Source organism: Schistocerca americana, chromosome 3, assembly GCF_021461395.2.
Source record: "Schistocerca americana isolate TAMUIC-IGC-003095 chromosome 3, iqSchAmer2.1, whole genome shotgun sequence".
In the NCBI taxonomy this organism is placed as follows: Eukaryota; Metazoa; Arthropoda; class Insecta; order Orthoptera; family Acrididae; genus Schistocerca; species Schistocerca americana.
In genome coordinates this window covers 333,807,426-333,835,124 of record NC_060121.1, presented here as the reverse complement: position 1 = coordinate 333,835,124, position 27,699 = coordinate 333,807,426, and the positions used below count along the sequence as shown (strand labels likewise).

Below are 27,699 nucleotides of genomic sequence, written 5' to 3'. Positions count from 1 at the left end.
TCATAGTCTGCCAACTGCTTTACTTATGACTGAGCCTATGTGATCGCTCAATTTTATATAATCACAAATTGTTAAACACCTTTATCTTTATGAGTTGACTGATCTCAGCTGTGTATATTGGCATTATAGTCAAAGAATTATATGTTTTTCAGTTTTGTGAGGCACAAAATTTAAATGTCTGAATATCTAATGCAAGTTACCAAACTTTGCATCATTTTGAAATCTTTTCATGATCTGACTGAATATTTGTGTAACTTTTTTCAGATAGTAGTTCATTATAAATAACTGCATCATCTGCAGGAAGTCTGCAAAGCCATTAATGCACAACATGAAAACAAGGATCCTAACACACTTTCCTGTAGCCTGCCTTAAGATATTCACTCATCTCTTGATGGTTCTTCATTCATTCATTCTGAGGATAAGACACTTCAATACATTCAGTGTCTTCTGGGCCCTTGCCTTAAGGTCCTTTATGTGTGGTAACAAGGACAGTTTGAAGTCAAAAATAAGGCCTAGAAACCTCACATAGTATTTAAAATGAATAATGGTGTCCCACATTTGCAAGTTAGATAAATAAGAATTACAATGAGAATGATTAAACTGCATGGGACTCCTTATTGTGGACATGATACTATAAATAGTTATGGCAGAGAGGGTGACCAGCATTCTTCTGCACAAAAGTATCTGACAGCACATTACCAACTCTGTATCAAAAAACGTGTCCTGTGTCATATGCCTTACTGAAGACAAAAGAATACCCCTCCCCCCACAATTCTTTTTTTGTAGAAAAACCTGCTGAGTTTCCACCTCTAGCAGGATCAGGTTGTCTACAGTTGATCGACATCTCCTGAATCCTCAATGACAGTGGCTAAAGAACTCCCTGGTCTCTGATATCCAGACCAGGTGATGGCTGTCCATGCACTCTAGGGTCTCTCCTACGCAGTTCATAAAGGCAAGGCTCTGATAAGTACTGCGACACATTCAGTCCTTTCCAGGTTTGAGGAGAGGTATCAAAATTGTCTCCCACCATGAGTTGGGGAATTGGCCTGTCAGCAGTACTGAATTAAAACATTATTGCTGTACTGAATTAGAACTTTGTAAGAGAATTTCCCTGGACACGATTTGCAAATGCCGCAGCATGCGGTATTGGATTTGGTTATAACTAGGTGCTGTATCACGAGTATCACACAGTGCTGAGTACAGCTCCCACATGGACAATGGGCAGCTTTACGACTCTAAACTGGTGGACCAGAAGTCCAACTCAACCTTCTCGATGGTGGAATGGTAAGGATGGAACACTGGATCATGGCTGGCAGTGGCAGTAGTCTGTGCAAAATGTTCTGCCATTTTCTGTGCAGTGTCTTCAGTAGTTGTTTGGAGACACCCCCATTTCAACAATGCCACTTTAGATAACTAACTGCCTTTACTATAAATCCTTCTTACAGCTTCCCATACTGCTGCAGAACAAGTGGAACAGTTGATGGAGTCCAAGAATGCTTGCAATGACCTTTTATTGCTCTTCTTGACAATACATCAAGCCTTCGCCCTCAGTAATTGAAAGTTTGCAAGATTTTCCGCTGTTGCATGGCATTTAACCGCTGAAGAGCCACATGCCTGAGCCAGATTACTAAATAACACACCACAGTCCAATGAGGGATAGACTGCCTCCTAAGAGACCTGAGGTGGAGAAGTCAGCAGCATGGTGCATCACTCATATGATGTGGTCCACCCACTCTGTCATGGCATTCAAACTCAGCCAGTCCCTGAACAGCATCCAGTTGGCTCTGCTGATCATCCACTGTGGATGCAGAGGTAAACAGTGATCCTCCAACACACATGAACTTCAACTGCAACCGCCTGTAGGTCAGTAGCCAGGGGGAGAGAAGATGAGTGGTGCGCCTTATTGCCAAACACAATGACCCTCCATTGGCCCTTTCCCCAGACAGGTCTTCCTTTTGATAGACCACATAACTCTGCAGTACAGGAGCTTTAGACGTTTTAAAATGTGTTTCCTGCAAATGTAAGCACAGGAGGTGTTCCTGTGCTGGGAGTTTCAGTTCCCCCATAAGTGTCCTCAACCTATAAATGTTTGACTCTAGTATGGGAGCCATCTATCATGGACCTTCAACCTGTCTTTCCACCTGGGAGGGGAGCCCACAATGAGGGGAGGCTCAGTCTTAGGGTGAGATGATTGCCGAAGTCCGACATCAAGGTGCATCTTCTCTGAAGACGAATCAAGATGCATCAGGGAGAATGATGCCGAGACTGTCACACTGTTTGCACTTGACACTTTTCCTTTGATTTTTTGTCCTGGGTAGGCTTCAGCACCACAATTGCCACTCTGGTAGTGGCTGCACTAGACGGCAAGCCAACCTGAACCTTTGCAGAGGCAGGGAGCTCCATAACAGCACTAACAACAGCCTTTCCGATGTTCAGGGGCAAGGTATGGGCTTCAAATAATTTCTGCAGCACAAGTGCACTGACAAACACAGGTACTTGTGCTGACACTAGCAACTTCAGTTTGTGCAGCAGCATCCGTTTGCTACACCAGCTGTTTAAGAGCTGAAGCAAAGGAGGCAGCGAATGTGCATGGCTGCATTACCTTAAAGATCTTTTTGTCTCCATCATAAGGGATGCGCTTTGTCATTTTTATCTCTTGTATCTTTCTTTCTTCAAGGAAGGCATTAAGGCATTATAGTCCCTATTCCAGACATGGTGATTCCCAGACCAATTTACACACTTTGGTGAAAATGAGCAACCAATTCCTTTGTGGGTGGCCTTACTGCAAGTCCCACAAACGGCTTCTGCCTCACAACCAAGAGTAATGTGCACAAAGCACTGGCATTTAAAACAGTGCACTGGGATGGGGAAATAGGGCCACATCCTGAGGCAAGGGAAACCTGCCTTAACATACTCTAGAGGTTTCATGCTGTTGAAAGTGGGTATAAATGAGTATGATTTGACCAGATCACAATCCATCCTTTACATTAGATTTTGCACATCAACAATGCCGTCTTTGGCACACTCTGCTTTCAGTTCCTCAGTTGGGAATCTCAACCAGATCTCTGCACAATACAACAACTTCACTGTAGTTCGAGGTGTTGTGGAGTTCAGTTTCGATTGCATACTCCCTGAGGCACTGAGCTTTCCAGAGGTTCTTTAATTGCTGGGAACTAGACGTTTCTACCATCAGGGTCCTATTTCATACACACTTGACAGATTTTAAAGTTCCAGCAAGGTCTTCTAAACCTTTTTGGAAATAGAAAGGTGAAACTGTCTCAGAGTTGCCCTCTTTAAAATTTAACTATTAGAAACACATTCTGACCACCATCATGTGTTCTGTTACTAAATATTGAAAGACTGTGTAATTCCAAAGTTTGGAGCCCTCTTCTTAGCTCAGGTGTTGGTACCTACCAGCTGCCCATTCACTGTGCTGGGAGGAGTACCATCTTGGTCCCAGGAGCAGCTAGGGAAATAAGGGGGCACTCAGACAGAGCTCTGCATGCTTGAGTAAGCCTTATACAACTGAGGTGTGATCATTTCCTCAGAGGATGCCTGCTAATGACTGTTCCATCTCAACAGCCAAGCATCTCACTCACATGCACAACACACAATGTGATTGGGATTTTTTTATAGAGGTTTCTACCACTCTCATGATCCAAGTGGTCAAGCCAAGATCCCCATTCCCTGTGACACACAATATTTCACTCCCATGATGCACAATGGTCACTGAAGCATGCCCAGAGCTTATCAGAGGACCAGTGGTGCTTAGCAGTCTCCAGCTCAGGAACCCTATAGTCACCAAGCAAACGAATACCAAGCCCCTGAAGGCAGCAGGAAGTTACAAATTTAGTTTTTTGTGTGGTTTTCATAGTTTAATTCTTAAATTCTGTGTGCATTTCGTATTTAAGAGGTGAAATCTTGCATTTTAGTAATTGTAACATGTAGATCCCCCAGTCTGCAGCACAGTTGTCATTTCTCTTGAATGGCCAGCTACACAGGTCAGTAAGGCAATAGCCTCCATTGGTGACAAGTCAGGAAAATAGGAAGTTGCATATTTAGGTTTCTCAACATGCTTTTGTAGTTTACTCCTCAAGTTAGTTGTACTCCAGTGGATAGTATGTGTGCATGGTGCTGGTCGAAGTTCCCAACCAGCTGAATGTGCTTTTGGCTACTGTCAGTCATATTCAGGCTGCTGCCTCTGATCGCAGGAGTGTTGCAGAATCTGGTGTGTTGCATGGGACACATTAGGTGTTGCTTGTTTCGCCCATGGGCTTTGCTCCCAAGGCACTGATGCAACAGATCCATCCTCAGCACAGGGTGACTGGTGGATGCTAACATGTTCACATTGCTTGAGGTGGAGGGTCAATGTGGCTGGCTGTCTGACCTCGTCCATTCACTCTGTGAATGCTAGGTGCATTATGTAGCCCCTTGGAGAAATAGCACCCAGGGATAGAAAGAAAGCCAATGTGCACTCGATATGTCTGCCTGCAGGAGGGGGAGGGGGGGAGGTTTCACTTAAGGATGGCCACTGCATGGTTATCAAGTGTGTAGAGTGCAGTCATTTACAAGTTGTGGCCAAATGATTCCTCTAGCTTGAGTCCTGGGGACATTATCAGTTCATAAGGACAACTGGTGGAAGTGGAAGACTGCTGGCCTCATGTGTGGGGTGCAAGCACAGCTTACAACTTGCAGCATCGTTCCCAGCGTTCATCTGAGTCTTTTGCTTTGGTGTCAAGTTAAGGGTCTCAACCAAAGTCTCAATCAAATCTGTGAGGGTCTTGGCTACATATTTCTGGACCTGCATTATGAGGTGGAGAATTGTAGAACTCCCCTTGATAGGTCAGGGGTGCACTACACTAAGGAAGCAGCCACACAAGTAGCAGAGCCCTTGTGAGTGCACATAGGGGTTTATTAGACTAGGCGGTAGTTTGAGGTTCTCTGATAAACACTCACCAGGTGACATGAAGATAGAGAAATCAAATTGCATTCAGGGTAAAGACACTTTGACACTCAAAATTTTATCAATAAATTGTCGAAGTATTCATAAAGAAGTTCTTGCATCTACTCCCGCCAACATATGTTTTGCATAAGGACCACAAAAATAAGAGAAATTAGGACAGTATGGAGGCATATAGAATGTCATTTCTCCCCTACTCTATTTACGGATTGAACAGGAAAGGAAATGACTAGTAGTGGTACAAGGGACTCTCCACCCTGCATCATGTGACGGCTTATGGAGTATGTATGCAGATCTGGATGTAGATGTAGAGTACTATTTGTAAGACTGATCTGGGATTCCATCCACACCTGGCGACTTATTAGTTTTCAACTCTACACCAGGGATGCCTATTACTATGTCCTCCATACAGGTGTATGTGCAATTGTGAAACAAAGGTATGTTTGTACAATCTTTCTGCATGAATGATTTCTTAAATGAGAAATTTACAACTTCAGCTTTCCTTTTGCAGCCTTCTACTGCCACACTACAACTGGTCAGTGCGTGATTGGATAGAAGCCTGTGATCCACTTTGGTATTTGTCATGCGACCAGAACTTTCTTAGATTCTCGGCAAGATCTTCTGCTAAGATATGATGGTGGTAGTTGCATGCTTTATGCATTGATCTTTTCACAGGTGCATTAACTTGTACTAACTTCTTCATGTCATCATTTGATACGTGGTTTTGAGAGTGCTACAGTCTCTACTTCCTCGGCATTTTCCAAATTTTGTTATTAAACCATTACATCTCTTTTTGTTCTTAATCCATGTACTTGGCACATAATTCTCCAGAGTGCAATTCACAAGCTGTTTAAAATTGGCTCATACTTCTTCCATGTCCATCACAATGGAGCTAAGTGATGTTCATTCACTTATCCTAACAACTGCTTATCTGCTCTCTCTATCAAAAATACTCTCCTAGCCTAATTGACGGATTATTAATTTTAGTAACCATTGCGCTATTGTGACATGCTCAACAATCCCTGTCTCTCTACTGACACCATCAATAAGGTCAGGCCTATTTCTAACTACAAGATCGAATACATATGGGCTATCAAACTAGCCACTCAAGACAGTTTTCAGAAAACGTGTTCAAAAGTACTTCACAAGTGTGCCTGTCCATACCACCTGCAATGAGTCCATAGATGTTCCAGTCAAAATTCAGCAGGTTAAAGGGTGTGGGTGGTGGGGTAGTGTTTAACGTCTCGTCGACAACGAGGTCATTAGAGACGGAGCGCAAGCTCGGGTTAGGGAAGGATTGGGAAGGAAATCGGCCGTGCCCTTTCAAAGGAACCATCCCGGCATTTGCCTGAAACGATTTAGGGAAATCACGGAAAACCTAAATCAGGATGGCCGGAGACGGGATTGAACCGTCGTCCTCCCGAATGGGAGTCCAGTGTGCTAACCACTGCGCCACCTCGCTCGGTAGTAGGTTAAAGTCACCTCCATCTAATATGCTGCTATCTGAATATTTCTGCACTGCTGGGTGTAGATTTTCATAGTGGAGTCAGGGGGGGTTGACAAAAATGTCCAGTAATTAACTTGTGTTCACTTAGACTTGTTTACAGGTAACTTCACAGCCAGTCAATTTTACCCTTGATAGATAAAATAGTTTTGTTGAAAGCAATGAACATCCGCCCTTCAGTGGCATATTCCCTGCCTCACTAAATATTTCAGAGATTTCTACTAAGGGTTTCAGCCAGCTCTCAGCTCCAAGAATAATTTGAGCTGACAGCTTTCCTGGAGATTGGTGAATTCAGGAATTTGTTACAAATACTTCAACAATTTACCGTTAAAATTTTGACAGTCTATAGTGGTTTTCTTTTTTTCATGGTCTGATTTTGCTCTCTATGTATCGAATGGTGAGCATTCATCAAAGGACCTCAAACTATCGTCTAGCTTTTATTTAAAAAAAAAAAAAAAAAAAATGTGCACTCCAAAAGTACACTGCTACCCGAGAAGCTACTTTTTTGCATAGTACAGCCTTAAGCTATCAAGAGCTGCTCTACAATTCTCCACCCCATAATTCAAATCCAGAAATCTGCAGCCAAGACCATCACAGAATTGATGGATCATTGGTTCAGACCCTCAAACCGAGTCCAAATCAATGGACCCAAACAACTCTGATAACAATGCTGCAACTTATGATACCTGCTTGCAGCCCACGAGTCAGGCCAGTAGTTTTTACCCCTTCTGCCAGCTGCCCGAACAACCTGAGGATGACCTCAGAACCCAAGTGACAGATGACATTGGTGCTGACTTGAGCTAAAACTTGCAGACTATTGCACCACACACACTCCACAGTCACTAGGATGGCAACTACCATATCTCAGACAAAGCTCCTGGCAGACACTGAACACTGGACAGCATACATAGGATTTCTTCCCGTCCATGGACACTATTTCCCTAAGGGTCTCCATAACACACCTACATTGGAGCCAACTAGCAACCGCCCCCCATGTGAGTGCTCGGACCCTGTCGAAGGAGTGGCCACTTGCCCACTCACAGGGTGAATGAGTGACGCCAACTGGACAACCTCCACACTGACTCCTGAGCAGCGCGAACATGATTCCACCTGCCACTCACCCTGCTGTGAGGGCAGATACCCCACATTGGGTACATTGCGAGGTGTCTTGGCAGTGTCCCATGCAATGCGCCATATTCTCCACCACTGCCATACCCCAAGGTGAACTCGACCACAGCAGGTGCGACGCAGGCTACAGAAGATGGAGGAGCATGCATGGCTGCTACCCATGATGAAACTCAGCCAGGCTCAACTCTCCGAGAGGTGTGAAGTGACAGGTGCTAAGAAAACGGAGAAGGGCACCATCCAGCAAAGAATCCATAACAAAGTTTTTCATTTGGGGCTTGAATGTGACCTGTAGTCATTCTGCCTCACGAATTGATAGAGAGTGGGAAGGCGGGGCCATAACATGAATGAATGCAATAATGGGAACAAAACAATGGAAAGGTGTGAAAAATGAACAGTGGTACAAGGTAACCCCTCAATAGAAAAAACCCTCAAACCGTGCGAATTGTGACCTCAGCCGATCTCGCCACACACTGGAGAATGTAAGGAAAGTGGGAAAATGCATCCAAAACCAAGATCCATTAGAAATTCCAGAAAGGAACTGCAAAATCTACATGGATGCATTCCCATGACTGGCACAGAGTGGGCCAGTGGGACAGAACACCCTGGGAGCTGTCTGTTGTTGGGCACACTGCTTCCAAGCCATGACAAAACGGACAAGTTCATCATCAATCCCTGGCCAAAAAACATGTTTGCTAGCTAACCACTTAGTGTGCGAAACTCCCCAATGGTCCTGGTGAAGAAGGTGCAGAACCTCACATTGTAACATGGGGGAATGACCACTCTGGGGGAGCGGTGTTCCACGGACAGTAGCAAAACACCATCAAAAACAGAGAGGTGATATCATAAGGAAAAAATAGTTGCACAGGGGGTCCAAAGCCTGACCTAGCGGTTTATCTGGCCAGCCCTGTTGAACAAGCCAAACCACATGGTGGAGAACCAGGTCAGCAGCAACAGCAGACCCTATGTGCGAGTTCGTAATTGGGAAACCCTAACTGTTGTATTCAATATCAAGATGGAATCAAAGCAGTTCTTCATGATCTGAGTCTGGATCAGGACCCACAGGAAGGTGAGAGAAGGCTTCCGCATTAGCATGTTTAGACATAGGTCGAAAATGGATTTCATAATTATAGGAAAACAAGAACAACACCCAATGTTATACATGGTGTACTGTCTTGACATGTATGGAAGTGTGAGGGATAAGGAATAAGCAAGGAAACCAGGGGTTTATGGTCAGAAATAAGGTGAAACTTAGAGCCCTACAAAAAACATGAAATTTCCGGAGAGCATAGGCCACGGCAAGAGCCTTTTTTTCCACCTGAGAGTAATGCTGCTGGGTCGGAGTGAGAGACTTAGAGGCAAAAGTAGCAGGTCGTTCAGAGCCATTGGTATATTGGTGTGCTAGAACCAAGTCGAGACTGTATTGTGATGCATCAGTCACCAAAACTATATGTTGGTCCAGAGAGAATGTAGCTAAACAAGGGGCCATGAGTAGTTTGGATTTCAACATTTGGAAAGCACGTTCACAATCCAGACTCTAGCAAAAAGGTACATTCTTGTGTAACATGGCATGCAAAGGATGGTCAAACTTGGCCACCCCCCCCCCCCCCCCCCCCGGTAGGAATTTATGATAGTAGGCCAGTAGGCCATTTCCCTAGAAAAGCCTGAAGCTCCTTCGTGGAGGAGGTGCAAGACACTGGAGGAGATGTGGTCTAGCAGAGAGCGAACCCCAACCTGCAAGACCTCAAACACCATGTAAACAACAGAAGGTTGAAAAAAAACTGAGATTTCATGAGGTTACACCGTAAGCCTGTGGACTGTAAGATACAAAACAAAGAACACAAATTTTTGTAATGACAAGTCATGGAAGAGCCCATGACAACAATATCATCCAGATAATTAATGCAACACGGGACAGGTAAGATAAATTTCTCTAAAAAATCATTGGAAAATAGGAAGGGCATTAGCCACATCAAAAGGAACACGCAAATACTGATAAGAGGCCAAAAGGAGTATTCAAAACCAAAACTCACCAATACTCTATGTCCACAGGAATCTGCAGATACACTTCAGACAAATCAATTTTAGAAAAGTACTGGCCACCTGATATTCTCACCATCAGTTCCTCTTGACGTATCGACAATTGACTGCACAGTGACAGTAGTACTGAAGTCAACACAAAGGCTAAGCTTCCCCAACAGCTTCCAAACTACAACCAGAGAGATGACCACTCACTAGCCATATCAGGTTGCACGACCCCCAGAGACTGAAGTCTGCCCAATTTGGCTTTTACTTGATCTTTCAGGGCAATAGGAATAGGACAAGGATGACAAAAATGGATTTCAGAGAAATATGAGCAGAAAAATTTATAGCACACCCTGTACCTTCTGAAAACAAGTCTGCAAGCTTCTCATTCAGTGTTTCCAATTGAGAATATGGTACCTGATCGGACAAAAGGTGAACTGTGTCAGTGATAGAAAATCCAAATGCCTGTAATGCGTCAATCCCAAACAAGTTCTCAACATTGGGATCAGCAACCACCAAAAATGTAATGAAACCACTGCCTTGTAAGAGGCAGATGCCATAAATTGCTCCAACAGTGCAATGTTCTGTTTGTTATAGCTGACCAGCTCCCACATAACTGGTGTCAAAGGTGATGAGCCTAAACTCAACATAGGTTTAAGAATTCAATAATGTCACTGCAGCACCTGTAGCTGGAGCACTTGGAGAAAAACACTTAACTCGATAAACAACTTGGGAGAAGTCACAAGCAATGGAGTCACACAGTTTACATCCAGGTCCACATCCCAAGCAACAGTCGGTGAACGACACACAGAGGTAATGTGGCTTTATTCTGGCAAGCTTTACTAGTAGCCCAGTGCTCAGGGCATGCTGAACATTTGTGTTGGACAAAACAGAAAGGACAAGACAGAAACAGAGAAGGCTGATGCTGGGGCTGCAGTAGTCATGGCTGCTTGGACCAGTCTTGGTCTGCTCGGTGCTGGGCCTGCAAGTTTACCGCTGTCACTACTGCTTCCTCGGGCAAACTACTGTCATCCTAGTGGAGACATCTTGTGACACTACTGCCACATCGCCCCACACTTCAATTTGGTCACCCGCTGCCTGATAAACATCAAAACATTATGCAGAGTAAAGCCCTCTGGCGCACTTCCTTGTCCGGAGCTAAACAGATAATTGCGTCACACACCACAGAGTCTGCATACAAGTCATTATGGGCATCAGTAATGAATTGACGCTTACAGCTAAGGCCGTGAAGCTCAGCTGCCCAGGACTTTTATGACTGGTTTGGTTTCTTGTGACATCAGTAAAATTCTACTCACGCCGCTATGACATGCATTCATTTGGGACAGTAGTTGGACAATAAACTGCACATTTGATCAAAAGCAAGAGCTGCCAGTTCTTGTAAAGAGGCAGAGTAACTGATACACCTTAGGTGGAATCCACAATAGGAATAAGGCTTTGAACAAATTCAAGTCCGTCACACCAAAAGCCACAAAAGGCTGTCTGAGTCTTTTTTTGAAAGCTTCCCAATCCTCAGCTGAATCATCATACAAAGGAAAAGTAGGTGATTAGACTGGTGGAATGGCACTCTGTCCGTTAATGGAAACACACAAAGAGGTCACTTCTGAAGTAAGCTGTTCATCAATCAGGGCCAGTAGCATGACATCCATAATTACTAAACCTGATGAACCCACACTTGAACACTGCACACATGGAAACCGTTCCAAACTTGTTATCAATCACATAGGAACAAAGTAATACATTAAACAGATCCAAGTAACACAAACATGGCTTTATTCATAAACCCCTAAACAATAACAGAAATAAGCCTCTCCTGACTCTACACACAACAAGAAAGAAGAATCATATCGGAGGTGCAACATAAGTGATACACAGAGCAACTGATGTGGGTGATACAGACTAAAAGAATATAGTGAGAGTGGGTCAGTGCTACTCCATATGTATATAGGCGTGAGTCACTGGCACAAGTTGTGGAAAAGACCGTGCCATGTGCATGGTTCCCACAGGTGGCCTATAGTGGCTGGCCTGTGCTGATACAGTTGATGGTTGATTTAAGTACACACAACTGGCGGCACTACACTGGGTGCACTCACACTCACACACACTAGTAGCATGATGCAGCAAATTGATTTTTAAGAATGCTCGAAAATCTGAGACTTTGTTTTGAATGCGTCAGTATAGGCTCAGCAGTGAAAGGCACATCTTTAGGTCTTATACTAATATTTCGGCAAATAGTACAGCTACCATTACTGGACAGGATGGAAATCCCCTAATCTAAAAAGACATTTTGTGCACCCCACACAGTCTGCTACCTAAGTTGCAGCCTCTGATGTGTAGTGCATACCGGGCCCATTTTCAATCCAGTGGCATAAATCAAGAAAGCCACAGCCTAGTATGTGACAGAACATTCAAAGTTTCTCATTCAAGCCTTCTACTCAACTCAGAACCAGGGGGCCACAGTAAGTTATGGAGGCACTGCTGCCGATTGTGAGTTTTGTTGAAACTCTGTGAGGATGGCTGACAATCTTTATCTTTTCTGCTACTCACTGGAATGATCCAAGTATCACCCATGAGCTCAAATGACAGGCAATGTCTGTTCCAATGTGTGTCACAATCTGCTGCTAGTTACACCCTGCTCTCTCAATGGCTGCCAAAACAGCCTCTTCAACATGCTGAATGAGGCCTCCAGAGATACACACGGACTGCACTAGGTGATCTCAATCATCATCATTTACCTCAGATGTGGAACTATTCACTGTAATTTCAACTTCCAACAATTAACAGACCCTTACCCTTTTACATTTGTCCAACCCAAACACAAGAAAAGCACACTTCCCTACAGGTGAAGCCTGTTACAGTGGCTCAGATTCACAGCCAGTGGAGACAGCACCATAAACCTGTTGGTTAGGTGGATGAGTATTGTACCTCAAGTTCACCTTGGTACCAACCTCCCCTTACACAGACCACTGATTCACCACTCATAGTCCACTTGTCGAGCAGTGACAGGCCCAGTATTTCCTAGAGACGACACAGTACCCAAAGGGAAAGAAAGTACTTGAGGTAGCTTTGGTGTCTCCAGTATGTGAGTATCAGCAGTTTGCCTAACCCAACCACCTGCAGCAGCTTTCTACTGCTTGACAGCAGTCAGCGCAATTTCCAGTGGCTTACAAAAACCAGCTGAGCACAGCATTCACAGAGGAGTTACAATTCTGACTAGTGGAATGTGTATCTGAGCAGCAAACATTTAGGGCCTAATTTGAAATTAAGTTACCGATTTCCTAACAGTATTAAAAGTTTTGTGGCAGGAACTTTCTTTTAGTTGAGGTTGTGTTTACTCACAGAATTTCATAACAAACTCATAATTAGTGGAATTTAATGACAAAGCCAGGCAGTATACACTGTTATTGAAAGATTAAGTTAATTGGAACAGGATATGACAGTTATACTATGTATAAACACACTACAGCAGCTGACTCTGTATGAGTTATGTTTACATTGCAACTGTGAAATATTAAACAATTCCACTGATCAGCAGAAAAAGGTGGAAATATTGCACAGATAATGTCAAAAATTCTCAAGGATAAACATTTAATCATATAGATGTTCACTCAAACTAGGGTGACTGGATGAACAAAGATACTATTGTAAATATTTGGGGAAAGCACAAATGTGATTCAGAACTGATGATGTAGTAGGCCTACAAATTTCGTGCAGCACTCGTTAATATCTGAAACAACACAATTTATCATGACATTACATACACCTTTGATTACAATACAAACCTGAGAGCTGTTTCTGCAAGTTCTGCGATGTTTTCTGCATATGCTGCTCTCACTATGACTGCCTCATCATGTGTGACCTAGAACAAAGAACAAAATATAATTATGTAGTACAAGAACATACTGTCATTCCAAGAAAAGCCATCAAGGAACAAGATGATCTAGTAATGAAAGATAATGACAAAATGATTCATGAAACCAAACATATAATTAGCCTCTTTAACATCACTTTCTAAATGTAACTTAGAACGTCAGTATGATCAGTTCAAATACAAAAGCATGGCAATAGATGTGATAATCAGTACCACAAGCATTTAATCGTTTCAAGACCAATACAACTTTTTCCAGGGAAATACAAAAAAGGTATCTTTTCAGACACACTAAACTGTGCCTCTTTAAGAAAGGTAGGACAATTGACATAAAAAAATCAACATATTTGATTCTTAAAAGTTTTGAAAAAAGTAATGTATTTGAGAATGGTTGAATATATCTGCAAACATAAGATACTGGGCCAATAACAATTTAGATTCCATCACAATTTAGGTTCCAGAAGTGCCTCTCCACTGAATGTGCCATCTGCCATTTTGCTGACAGTATATTAAAATATATGAATGACAAGATTTCTGTTACTCGGATTTTCTGTAAGCTGCCTGAGGCATCTGACTGTGCAAATCACAGAATTAATTTTTAGACATGTAACATTTTTGATGTTTGAAGTACTTCAGGTATAACTGATAGAAAGCAAACAGTCATGTTAGAAAGCTCATACTGCTCTTATGCTGGATGTTCTTCTGACAGGGGAAAAATCATTACTGGTGTTACACAGGGTTCAGTTCTGGAAGCTTGCTGAATGTAAATGACCTCCTATCTCGCACTGATGCAGGAGAAATAGTGTTCATAACCAAGCCCAACACAACTGCAACAACAGAAGGAGCAATAAATGAAATATTCAAAAGCTTGTTGGTTGGTTCCCAGTAAGTGTTCATTTAACTTGGAAAAAACACAGTTCATTTAATTCTGTACAAGGTAAGTTGTATCACCACCAATACAGCAGGGTAGAAAGGAAATAAGTAAAACTGGTTGTTCGAAATTCCTGGCTGTGCATACTGATCAGAACTTGAAATAGAATCACATTTTGCAATTCTTCTCAAACACTTGAGTTTAGCAACAATTGCTTTACATGAAACTGCTGATTTTGATGCTGAAACCATTAGGAATACCTTCACTCACTGACGTCATATGCAATAATCTAGTGGGGCAATCCCACACATGGACACAAGTATTCATTGCACAGAAACAGGTTGTAATGATGATGTCTAGACTCCAACCTCAAACTTCAGGTAGACAACCATTTAAAAAATTGGGTATACTAACAACAGCCTTGCAAAATCTTTACTCTCTTATGAAGTCTGCTGCAGAGGATCAGATAAAATTTTAAAATAATGGCAGTAGTCATAATGTAGTGCAAGGAACAAAAGTACTCCACTACCCACGAATTAACCTTATTCTTGCACATAAAGGAGCACAGCATGCAGCCATAAAAGTATTCAACCACCTCTCTTTTGAATGAATGGTGCTGGCAAATGACTAATTTTCACCTTAAAACTCATTCTATCCCATCTGAACAATTAGTATCTGTATGTGACAGGGTTATACTTATCAAATTTTGTTGCTTTAAAAAAAAAAAAAAAGGTCCAAGCGTGTTAACAATCAACAGTAGCAACATTTTTACAGAGGAGAATTAGTTTATTTGTGAACATACTGACACTTTCCACATCATAGCAAGGTGTCATAAATGTTATCCATGGCACATAAGGTAAAACCAAATTAAACTAAAGTGGACACTGAAACCACTTCACCCAGTGAATATCTCAAAGGAATACTTTGAGGAGCATACTTTCTGAGACTCTGGTAATATTTTTAAGCAAGCTTTCTTATATCTGAGATTGTTACTTAGATATCAATCACTATTAGATTTCTTTAGCTGCTTTAGAAGTGAGCATTTTCTGTCCCAAGAACTTAACCAACATTTCCTTTGGGTTATCAGATTCCAATTATTATATTATTATTTTGTCCAACAATCCAGAGTTCAAAGACACATAAACAGCAAATAAGAGAAAGAATTGTTGTCTCACTCCACTAAAATGTATAAAATAATAAATGTAAGAAGTTTGTATGAACATTGGTCTGAGGATAAACAGCAATATTGGCACATCTAATCTGCTTACAAGTGGCTGACACTGTAGCTTCTTTTTAAGTCTTAGGACAGCACTGGAGTAACATAATGGGGAATAGTATTATCTACCATCTATGATTTTTACGCTCTTCCAAGCACAGCTTTGCCTGCAGACCTTTCTTTTTCTGTGGAGCTACTGACTCATCAATGACGCACAACATAATACACACTTACAGATAGACAGTGCTATATTACTTAAGACAGTTCAAGTTTTTTAAATACAACTATTTCAGCTCCATTAACATGACACTTTCTGACTCAAAAGCAAGAGTGCTGGTGTGAGACTTTCCTGAATCTTGGATTTTTTGAGACAATAGTAGATGAATGAGAGGTACTGTCGCAACGGGCAACACACTGTATCATACACATCATGAGTGCATTGTATCCTCAAAACACAATGCTCAGTCATCTATATCTGCATCTACACCTAAATCTACATCTACACCTATACTCTGCAAGTCAAATTACTGTATGTGACAGAAAGTACTTGTACTTTACTTAACACTACCATTTTCCCCTTTTCCTGCCCCATTCACACATGATGGATGGGAAGAATGACTTAATAAGTTTCAGTATGAGCTTTAATTTCTCTGATTGTTTTCCACTGAGGTCATTTTGCACGATGTTTGTGAAGTTCTTCTTTGAACATACACACTCTGCCTTTTAGAAGCATATCTCTCTCATGATAGAGAACACCCTTCTTTTAGAATCTGCCAACGGAGTTAGATACCATCTCCATAACAGTGTATGCTTACTAAACAAATCCATGATCAACCAAGGTAGTTATAGCCTAGCCATTACTCACACAAATTTTTCCTCAGAAGCTGTGCTTCCGTTGACATTGGCCGAAAAGATGGTGTTAAAAGTAGGCTATTGTCAATAATTTAGTCTAAACCAGATTTGCAGTTCGAATACTTCCGTTGCACTTAGATGTTAAATAAACTACTGTTTATGGCCAGATCAAGTGTCATCTATTATAATCATAGTAGAGATAACTGGATAGGTACATAATGCACTGACATCAAGCAACACAGTTCAAATGCAGTAACCCAACAGTGACACAATTAAGCACAGTTACTGCTTTGTGGCTAGTAAATCATTAATACAGTCACTGTACCAGTCACTCATCTCACTGTCCTTCTAAGCAGATAATCAAATCAAAACAAATAAAATATGATCAACAAGTACCATTTGGAAGTAACACAGTTCACAGTCTGATCCTATTGCCAAAGTGAGCTTTACTGAAGTATGGCACAGTCCATTATAATAATTACACACTCAATGTCCAACTAACCATTTAAACAGTCAATAAATCATTGAAAAAACTCTTGGACATGAAATTTAGATAAAATATGGTATATTTTCTGACTTTTAATTTATAATAAATGACTGCAGTACATTTCCCCGTATCAGTCAGTGGACATAGATTTCGTATTCATAACTCTCCAGAGACTGACTTAAATGGCCTCCAACATGCCTCTTTTATAAGGTAACATTAATTAAAACTGAAGTTGCCCATTGTTGCTCACTAAATTTTTCACAAATTGCAATGAAAGATTTACATTTCTTATTAAATTAATAGTAGATGAAAATCTATTCAACAAGGAGTTTTAGATACAATGATAATTTGTATTGAATTATCCGGGTTAGTTTGCATAAATGTGGGATTTTATTGCAGTAATAATGTTTTACTTACAGATCTTAATTACTCTAAAACCAAATGACTGCAAGAGTTGTAACATATTTTCGTCTCTGGTTGTATGGAAGCATTAGATAGTTACGTAGTTTATTCATCTACCTTATCAAAAAGTTGAACAAACCTTGAGACAGTATTCGAAATCTTCAGATACTGTGTACATTTTGTGTAAATGACTCTATCGAAGAAACCACAAAATTTAAAAATAATAATAATTTTGGGAGGAAGAAAAATTTAACAGCTGGAAAAAATTCACCTGCTTTGTTACATGCACTTCTGTGGATCCTGCCTGGTAGTAAGGCCACCAGATTACACTTAAAAATAAATTGCACAAGTGGTTTCACATTACAAATCTGCCCAAGCTCACTACATACTACTTTATTGTTTTTGACGACAAACATGTCTCCAAAATCCTGGTAAAGTCTGTTAGTAATATATATTTCAAATGTAATTTTAAACTTTGTGGCTATTCACTTCTGGTTTCAGCCAAGTTTCTGCCACAGTACCATGTGGACATCATTATCAATTTATGAACACAACTAGTTCTATGACCTTTCCATGGATGCTCCTGCAGTTACGAAACAATATATTAACAAATTGTTTTCTCCAATTTGCAATGACAGCTGTTACTCTCTGTAAATAATGGTACTAATATTCTCCCCTCTCTTAAATTTGTACATGCCTCAATGAACCTCTGGAGGGGTTTCTCTATCCTAAAAAAACTCACACATGCACATCACATGTAGTTAGTTATCTCTGCAACCCCTTCCTGTGTGTAGTGTACATCTGACCTATTAAACTGGGTCTTACAATTCTGCCCCTGATTGAAAAGGTTGTGAAATTCACCTTCAGTACTGTCACAGAATCATCAAAGCTCCTGGTTTATGACTTCCACTCAGCACCAAATCTGACAACTTTAATCCATTCTGGAAACAAGGCTGCATCAAGCAGCTCAGCTTCCCCCCATTTGCAAGGTTAAGGCATGGTTCACACTGAGATGATACGATATCTACACGACAGGTTGCAATAAAAGTTGCATGATGCAACTCTTATCGGTGCAACTCTCGTGTTGCCACATATACAATACGAATGCGATGCAACCTGCATTACAACAGACAACAAGAGAGCACAAATCATGTTTGTGGCTCACTTGCAATCATGAGCTCTTCTGAAGACAACTTTATTATGGCTTATCATTATTTAAAGCTCAAAAAACTTAAAAAGGAAAGGAAGTACTGGGTGCATCCATACAATGCTTTCGATATCAAACATAGTTCTGCTGTGGTGTTTTGTCAATTCTCTCAATATGAACATAAATTTCACGAGTCCTGCAGAATGGGCATGAATTCTATAGAATGAGTCCAGACAGTTTCCTCTTTTTGGAGCCACGAGTATCAGCTACTCTGACACAGAGGGAGAGACATTTTCAACATGCTATTCCTTCTGCTGTGAAGGTACACTGCGGAAGGAGTGTGAATGACATTAAGAATGCCACCAATAAAAGTTTATTTTTTGTAGTATCACTCAGTGTAGTAGGCTATTCAGTGAAGTATATATACAAATAATGGTTACAAGTTAAAAAGCTACAGCTGTTCAGTTTCTTAAAGTACAATGTGATTCAGATTCCGATGTATCCACAACAAATGTTCCAGATTTGAAGTTAGATCAGTCATCATCAATGTTGTAGCAGTGACTGGTGAATTCTGTTTAGGGATAGACAAAGTGTTTGAAATGAACGAAGCTCATGATGAAGAAAATTCCAATGTTGTCTTCTCACCTTTGTCCAGCTGCTCATTTAAAGGCAACAAGAATTTTTTTTTCTTTAGATCTCTTCTACATCTGTCACTAAGTTTCTTGAAATCAGGGAGTATGGACTAAAAACACATCCAGTCAGCATCATCAGCTGATGATTTCATTAAGTTTTTTGACTTCCACCCAGTCAGCAAATGCTTTCTCAGCATCATTCTTGCTCACTTCAGCTTTACTGAGGGAAGGTGGTTGTACCACCCCCATCACATTCAACCACCATGTCACTTGTTTCTTCTAACATTTGGCAACTTCCCATTCCCTGTGAGTCGGTGGCAGACAGCGTTGCATCAAAACTGCCATGTTGTCTTGATTTTCTCAAGTGGAGTTACATGCGCAGAAGAGGAATACACACTGATGTACAGACAAAGAAAAGAGAGACAACTTTTACTCAAAGCTGCTTTTTAAATATACTGAAACTGGGGCTTGCTCAGTTTGTAGACCTGCGATTTATGTTTTCAGAACCTTAAATGGGGGCTCCTCCATCCAAGTTTTGAATGAAGTACTCTTTAGACTATGATTAACATTTTACAATCACTGCTAAAATCAATAGGTTTGTTACCTGAATAAGAAACTGGAACAAAAAAAAATAATCAGTTAAAAATGATAGTACAGATTCCAAAGCCAGTTCTTAACTGTTTCTTACATTTCTGTCACTAACTTCCTCCACTCCAAGCTGGTCACATCTGCCTTCGAATATGATTTCATTTTGTAGCCCCACAGACAAAGGCTTTCTTCAACAAGCTGGACAAAACAGATCATTTTCAAACAGTCCTCTTCTGTTTTGACGATATGCAGCACAGAAAGAAACACACAGTATAAGGTGCGTTTCCAACTTGAAAGCACACACTTCAGTGAATGCTTCAGCATGTATCAGCAGCATATGAAAAAGAGAAACATGAGGCAGCTCCACACAGTGTGGCATGCAGCCACAGTGTCAAGCTGGGCACTCTGTATCTTGTCATTGTCAAATGTTGAAATGTACCGTGTATTTACTCGAGACAGTGGAAAGAAGTACAGCAATCCTTCCAGCATTAAAAATAATTTTAATATGTTAGCTGCATTTCTTACACAGCAATATATGCCCTAAAATGTGCCAAACATAAACTGGCCAGCAAATATATTTTTCACTGTGAACTTTTCAAAATATGCAAGGTGTTACACTTTACTTTGAAATATCATAATAACTACGGGCAATAGTGAAAGTAAAACAAGTTCCTTATGAAGCTCTGATATCAGACCATAAGATGTGAAAAAATCAATTTTTTTATCATACAGTTTTCTCAAAATTGAATGAGAAAGACTGCGATGTGGAGTAGACACACAAAACTCAGAACAATGGTTTTCAATTTTTTAGATGAAAAATAAAAGTTTTACAGACAAACTAACTACAGAGATGGGCTAACTTTGATCCATCTTTGTAAAACAACTTCCCCCCCCCCCCCCCACACACACACACACACACACATGGGATGACTTGAAATTTCCCTCCCTGTGTATGATATATGAGTTTCGTGGAGTAGCCAGTATGCCCTGTCGGGGTGGGCTATGTAACAGCGATACGTATCAGTATTATGTCACTGTTGTCCCAGTGTGAACCGGTTAAGTCTCTTCCACTACATTTCAGCGTGCTCTGTCGATGCAGATTGCTTCAGGGTTGTTTCGTGTGTCGCATTGCATATCATATCTCACACTGTAGCATCTCAGTGTGAACCACGTGTAATTGTCTTCACCAATTCTGCCAGCCGCCCTTAGGAAGAAAGGATGACCTCAGAACCCAGGTGGTACGTGTCATGTGTCAACTGTCACCTGTGCTGACAGGAGTGATGACCTGCAGACAGTTGACCCCAGTTAACTCAATTACTGCCAGCAGAGCTTCCTCCACATTTGAATGTGACACCTAGAAAGCAAACAGAGTGAACACGCCTTCCTTCCCAAACTGCCTGCTATTTCCCAAGAAACTCTATCAGTCACCTCTTATTGGACCTCCCAAGGACCAGTAAACACACCCTCTACACTTGTCCAGAGAGGGATTGTCCCCATTCTCAACAGGCAAGGCATCGCCTCCTGGTTCAAATGTACTCTCGGTAATGGGCAAGACTGCAAAACATCTTAAGGCTTACAGAGACAAGCATGTGGCCAGTACCCACTTTCATCTTCCACCCAGAGATTTGTGAGACTGCCACTGTTCATCATTCACCCCAAGTGAGAGTGAAACAGTCTGGCCAGGTACACTGGAAGGTGCTGTGACATCAGGGAGCCCAGACAAGACCAAAAGTGCAACAGCTTTCTATACAGGTGCCTCAACACCACTTTAGCCCAAGGCAGTAACCTGAAGTCTGTCAACGAAGTTTTCAACTGTTTCTGGACAGTGACCAAGCGCCCTGCATCCGTACTCAACAGGCACAATCCCTATAGATCTTCTTCTTGCTTTCAGAATCACATTAAGAAATATACTACTATCTCATGCAGTCACTAGATATGGTCTAAGTACTGCTGCTACAATCAAATCTTCCAATCATTTTGGAGGATTGGAGATATAGTGAGCTTGTTCAAATTAGACATCTAGTCAACTTGGTCAAGAATCCCATAAGATTGTGGATGAATGTCATTAAGGTACTCAATGTGACTGCAAACCACTGCACATCAAGTAGACACAATGCTGCACTCTGCAGTGATGTTTGCATTACTCCAGAATGTCTGCTTGAGACAGAAAGGTAAATCTGGAAAAACCAAATACAAATTGGATAAAGGTTGTGTGTTCAGTTTTGGATGAACTAGATTACTGTGCAATACATGTGGATTCAAGGATAGCATCACAAGCAATACCATTGAAATTAGGAACAATGATTCTCTTCTGAAAAGATCTGAGACTCTTGAGCCCTTCTCAAAACCAATACTGGCCACAATACACTCGGCAAGTGCACCCAGCACTGAGACTACCAGATGGAACACACAACACACAGGATAAAAGTGCAGCTGCTCACACTACCCTCCCCACAGCGCTCTTGAGTGTGTTGAGGGCTGCAGGGCACCACCTATATAAGGACAAAATATATGCTATTTCAACACTATGATGAAAGCAACATTTAGCAAAATGTCACTTCTCTTCTAAACTCAGGAACTTTATATGTGTTTAAATCAATGGGAATGACAACGAGCCTGTTGGTCTGATGAGCTAAGGTTTTAATTCCGCTGTATGGGAAGGGCATAAGTGATCTTAGCATCAATCACAAGAGGCTGCAGATTCATCAAGTATGATGTTCCTAACTCAAGTATATATTTGCGCAATATAGGGCACATTTTCAGCATAGCCCAATGGCACATTTTGAGACTGTACATAGGAACGCAAAACTGATTTATTTCACCGCAATCTTTTTCAGGACTGGCTGCACTGGATAATGTTGTATTTGAGCCATATAGTGCTTGCAAATATCTAGATGAGAACCCATCAAGCCATAAGGCATGACCTGTAGAGGAATTAATTATACAGTATTCATGCCTTTATGTACTAGATAAACTAGAAAATTAAAACAACTAACCTGTGCCAATCCTGGTAGAACATACTCTGGGAAAATATTGGCATCACTGCATGGAATGGTTTTGACCATTGTTAAGCATTTTGTAAGTGCCTGAATGGCCCTCACTCTGACACGAGGATATGTATCATGGACCAAATGGAACTGAAATCATAAAGAATTACATCCCTAAAGTATTATGTACCCTTATTGTCATAAATTTATCCCAAGTTAAAGAATGAAGGAGTTACTTACAACATATGGAAGAATCCTGTCCAGAACTGTTTCAGCAGATGTGTGAGCGGCCAATTCCAAGAGTATATCTAGACTCTGTAATTTTGATGTACAATAATGCAGACCCCTGTTAAAATAATAATAATAATAATAATAATAATAATAATAATAATAATAATAATATAATACCCTAGTACATCAGAGAGCTCCCCTAAAATCTACTCTACTTTTCATCTATATCTTCTAGATTTCATAAAGATTGAATACTGCAGGATTACAATTACTTTCAGTAGTGACGAGTGTATCGTAAACACATTGGAGCAGATACAAACTGCACATTATAGTCTGTTTTACTATCTGTGAGGCTTTCCCTGAGATGATTTACAGCCAGTTTCTGTTAGGTTTGCTGATAGCCTACTCCATTTATCAAACCATTCTTAATCTTATTCCAAGTGAATTCCAATATTTCTAATTGCTCAGTGATTTTTCACTTATGCATGAAATTAAATATCTGATTTATCTCCAATATTTTAGAAAAATGTTATGAAATATGTCTGCAAATAAGTAACTCACAAAAATAACCACATCATTAAACAAATTTTCAGACACTTTAAAAATGCAACCATAAAAAATTTAATATTTTTATAAGCAATATGGCAATGCATTGAATGATGCAGAGGATGGGCTAATAACAGTATGCAACTATAAATTTTTCTTTGTTAACAACAGAAAAATTTTGCTAAAAAGCACAAATTACAATGAATGCACAAGTTCTCTACACAGAGGCGTGGTTAACGATGAGGTGCAAAAGAGAACTTTCTGGTTAAACATGGCTGAATTAACTGGTCTTCTCCAGAAACAAACTGCTGTAACTAGTCTAAAGCCATAGATAATACATGCTCTCCCTTGCAGCCCCATCCTTGTTTGCCTTTTCAGACGTTTGATAAAGAGTATAATCATTGCATGCATCCTGTCTAAGCTCTTGATGTGATGTAGATTAATTAGTTAACGGAAAACTCTACCTGTATTTGTTATGTTTACAATTACAGCAAATCTTTTGAGCATTATATATTACCAGACAGGATTAAGTCATGTAAGTGTACTGATCAGAAAGCAATATCCTTTAATTTATTTCTCTTTTACCGGTAAATCACAAGAAATGAAATTAAATATGCACACCATTTAATCACAACCTTCATTGCCATTCTGGAAAAAAAAGCCATTGTCACACTGAGTCTCTGAATCTTCAAAGTAATGGCCACAATACACATATCAGCTGAATATTGGTAGTATACTGATTATGCTAGATTTGTGTATAATGAAAGATGAGGTAAGATTTTCCATCCACATGTTAGATACTCAGGAATTGCTTTCACATCTGTGTCAGTTCTTGCAAAGGCACTGGAGTGTCTGATGGTCAAACATGCTGAAGATGTGCTTCAAGTTTCTTCAGAATGCTAATGTATTGCACGGAATCAACTGACTGCCATCTCTCAAAAATGTTCTAGGGATCAGACTCTCCTGACCTGAATACTCATGCAGTCACTTTCGTTGCAGACTGCAAGTTATGAATTTTTTTTTTTAACACTGTGTGACATTTTTCCATAGACTGCCTGATTTTATTCAAAGCATAAAGAAATAAACACACATCTCATTTCCTGTCACAATATTTCCTAAGTCCTTTTCTCCTTCAGTTTTCCAACTGTGCAGCAAGTTGTTGGCTACTGTCTTATTTGCCTCTTTCTTCTGATCATTACACCCAAAGCACATAAACTTTTACCTTAGACTGCCTTTAAGGTGTGAAATACCTCATCTCCTGTTACCTGGATGTTTGCATGAATAATGTCTGATGTAATCACTGTAGCGGAGGGTCTGCTGCTCCATTTTTGATCCACCTACAGAGATCACCCTACAGGTTCCATACAGTGAAAAACTGTTTGTTCAACTGCACTGGCATCCTTTTAGCATCCTCAACAACATTATTCAGACATTTCAGAATGTGAATTGGATTTCACCTTCAATATTTAGGAATACTATCACTGTTTGTTACCTAACACACAATTTACGACTGGCCATTTTCTCAAACACCATGTATTAATGGAACACACTATTACTTCCAAAGGATGTAAAAGTAGCTTACAGCATCAATTCCAAAATTAAATTCTTACAACACTTAATGAGATACAAAACTGAAAAGCAGCTTTCTCTCCACACTTGGTAAATTAAAAATGAAAGAGATTTTCTACAGTATAAGTATATCAAAAACAGTCTTGACTGCAATAAAATATTTATTGCCAACGGTAACCAGTTTTGGTCAAAATGTGACCACCTTCAGACCATATTACACCATGATGGAAGGTGTTGGTGTTGAACAAAACACATATTACGAATCCATGAATGTCAATTGCTGCAATGAGCAGCTGACAGTAGTGGACCCACAATACCTGCACCATTAACTGCCACCACCTGTCATCATTGTGTAATATGGTCTGAAGATGGTCACATTATTACTGAAATGGGTTACCATTGCCAATAAATATTTTATTGTGGTCAAGAGTGCTTTTAATTCAATTTTACAATATTTTATCGAGACCACTGATATTCTACACAAAAAATATTCTCAAAAGTTACTATAAACAAATCAAACAATGGAAAGTCCAGGATTGAATAACAGCAATATTGTGAAAAGGGTAGATTGCTACTTACCATACAGAGGACCTTATCAGTCACAGGCAGCACAACAAAAAGACTACTGTACATTTTAGCTTTCAGCCAAAAGGTGTTCTTCTGAAGTAGAAAACACACACAGATCCACATTAGCACAATTCAAACGCACATGACCACTGCCCCTGGTCACTGTGGCCTGTCAGGTGGGTAGGGGAGGGAGGGATAGCAGGGTAGGGAAAGGGGGGGGGGGGCATGCAGGGAGCTTGTGAGAACGTGCAGGGATGTGTGAGGACAGGACAGGGCTGCTGGGTGCAAAGTCAGGAGGCTGTGCTGGGGAGTGGGAGGGGGGAGGGGGAAAGGGAGGAGAGATGCAGAGAATGGGGAAATAAGACTACTAGGTGTGTTTATGCAATAGAAGTCATGTATAGTGCTGGAGTTGAAGCAGAGGAAGTAGGTGGAGGACAGGGACTAGCAAAGTTTCAAGGTCGCGGGGGTGGGGGATACAGTATGAAGGATATGCAGCTGGTTTTCATAGGAAAGCTCCATATGACACAGGCTGTCAAGCAGTCACTGAAGTGAAGCTTATCATGCTGGGCAGCATGTTGGCCAAAGAGACAACTGGACCACCCAGTTGCTGAACACACTGCCCAACACGATGTGTTTCATTTCAATGACTGCACCATCTGGATCCTTTCTACCAAAACCAATCTTTCAAAACTGCACAGGTGGAAATCTCCCTGCAAAATATTCTATGTTCCCATAATCCCCCTAGTCTCAACCTTCACTAGCTCCTGTCCTCCATTTACTTATCCCTTTTCCTGCACCCACTCCAGCACAACACCCTTCTACCCCACCAACGCACCCAGTAGTCCTTTTCCCCTTCTCTAGTTCTCTCCTTTGCCAGCCCTCTCCCCAAACCTCCTGGCTGTGCCTAGCAGCCCTACCCTCTCCCCATCACATCCATGCACACTCCCACGAGCAGCACTACATCATCTCCCACCCCATCCTACTACTATCCCCCTCCCCTACCAAGCCTCCTCCTAACCCGACCACCCACCCAGGTTGCTGCTCCCATCAGATGCAGTTACCAGTCTAGTCACAGCAGCCAGAAACATTTGTCACATGTGTGTGAGTTATGCTTGTGTGAATGTGTGTGTGTTTTCTACTTCTGAAGAAATTATGTATAGCAGTTTTTTTTCCGCACCTGTCTGCGATTTGACATCTCCTCTGAATGGTAAATATCAATCTATTTTCACTATTGTTGATACAAACATATCAGTCAAATTAACCTGCAATACACTATGACTGCGGATCTTTATTTTTCATAAATAGAGCTGTCATCAACCTAATGGCTATCTTGAACACCACAGTGCATAACTAGACATAGCTCTATTACAAGTGGTGTGTGCCTTACTTAAACTTGTGAACTTCCTTACCCAGCCAATTATAGGTGGAACTGCATTTTAATTTGCGCTCTACATCTACATCTACATCTACATCTACATCTACATTGATACTCCGCAAGCCACCCAACGGTGTGTGGCGGAGGGCACTTTACGTGCCACTGTCATTACCTCCCTTTCCTGTTCCAGTCGCGTATGGTTCGCGGGAAGAACGACTGTCTGAAAGCCTCCGTGCGCGCTCTAATCTCTCTAATTTTACATTCGTGATCTCCTCGGGAGGTATAAGTAGGGGGAAGCAATATATTCGATACCTCATCCAGAAACGCACCCTCTCGAAACCTGGACAGCAAGCTACACCGCGATGCAGAGCGCCTCTCTTGCAGAGTCTGCCACTTGAGTTTATTAAACATCTCCGTAACGCTATCACGGTTACCAAATAACCCGGTGACGAAACGCGCCGCTCTTCTTTGGATCTTTTCTATCTCCTCCGTCAACCCGACCTGGTACGGATCCCACACTGATGAGCAATACTCAAGTATAGGTCGAACGAGTGTTTTGTAAGCCACCTCCTTTGTTGATGGACTACATTTTCTAAGCACTCTCCCAATGAATCTCAACCTGGTACCCGCCTTACCAACAATTAATTTTATATGATCATTCCACTTCAAATCGTTCCGTACGCATACTCCCAGATATTTTACAGAAGTAACTGCTACCAGTGTTTGTTC

General features: G+C 41.1%; 1 protein-coding gene across 1 annotated transcript in view; it reads right to left on the bottom strand.

Annotated features, from left to right (window-relative positions):
• The window catches only part of LOC124606719 (phosphoinositide 3-kinase regulatory subunit 4), a 200,258-nt gene that overhangs the window by 99,297 nt on the left and 73,262 nt on the right, over positions 1 to 27,699 (bottom strand). Inside the window, exons 9-11 of the mRNA XM_047138749.1 lie at positions 22,923 to 23,028; positions 22,692 to 22,832; positions 13,415 to 13,491 (exon numbers count right to left, since the gene is read on the bottom strand). Of these exons, the coding sequence (XP_046994705.1) occupies positions 13,415 to 13,491; positions 22,692 to 22,832; positions 22,923 to 23,028 (324 nt within the window). The remainder of the gene's footprint in view (positions 1 to 13,414; positions 13,492 to 22,691; positions 22,833 to 22,922; positions 23,029 to 27,699) is intronic.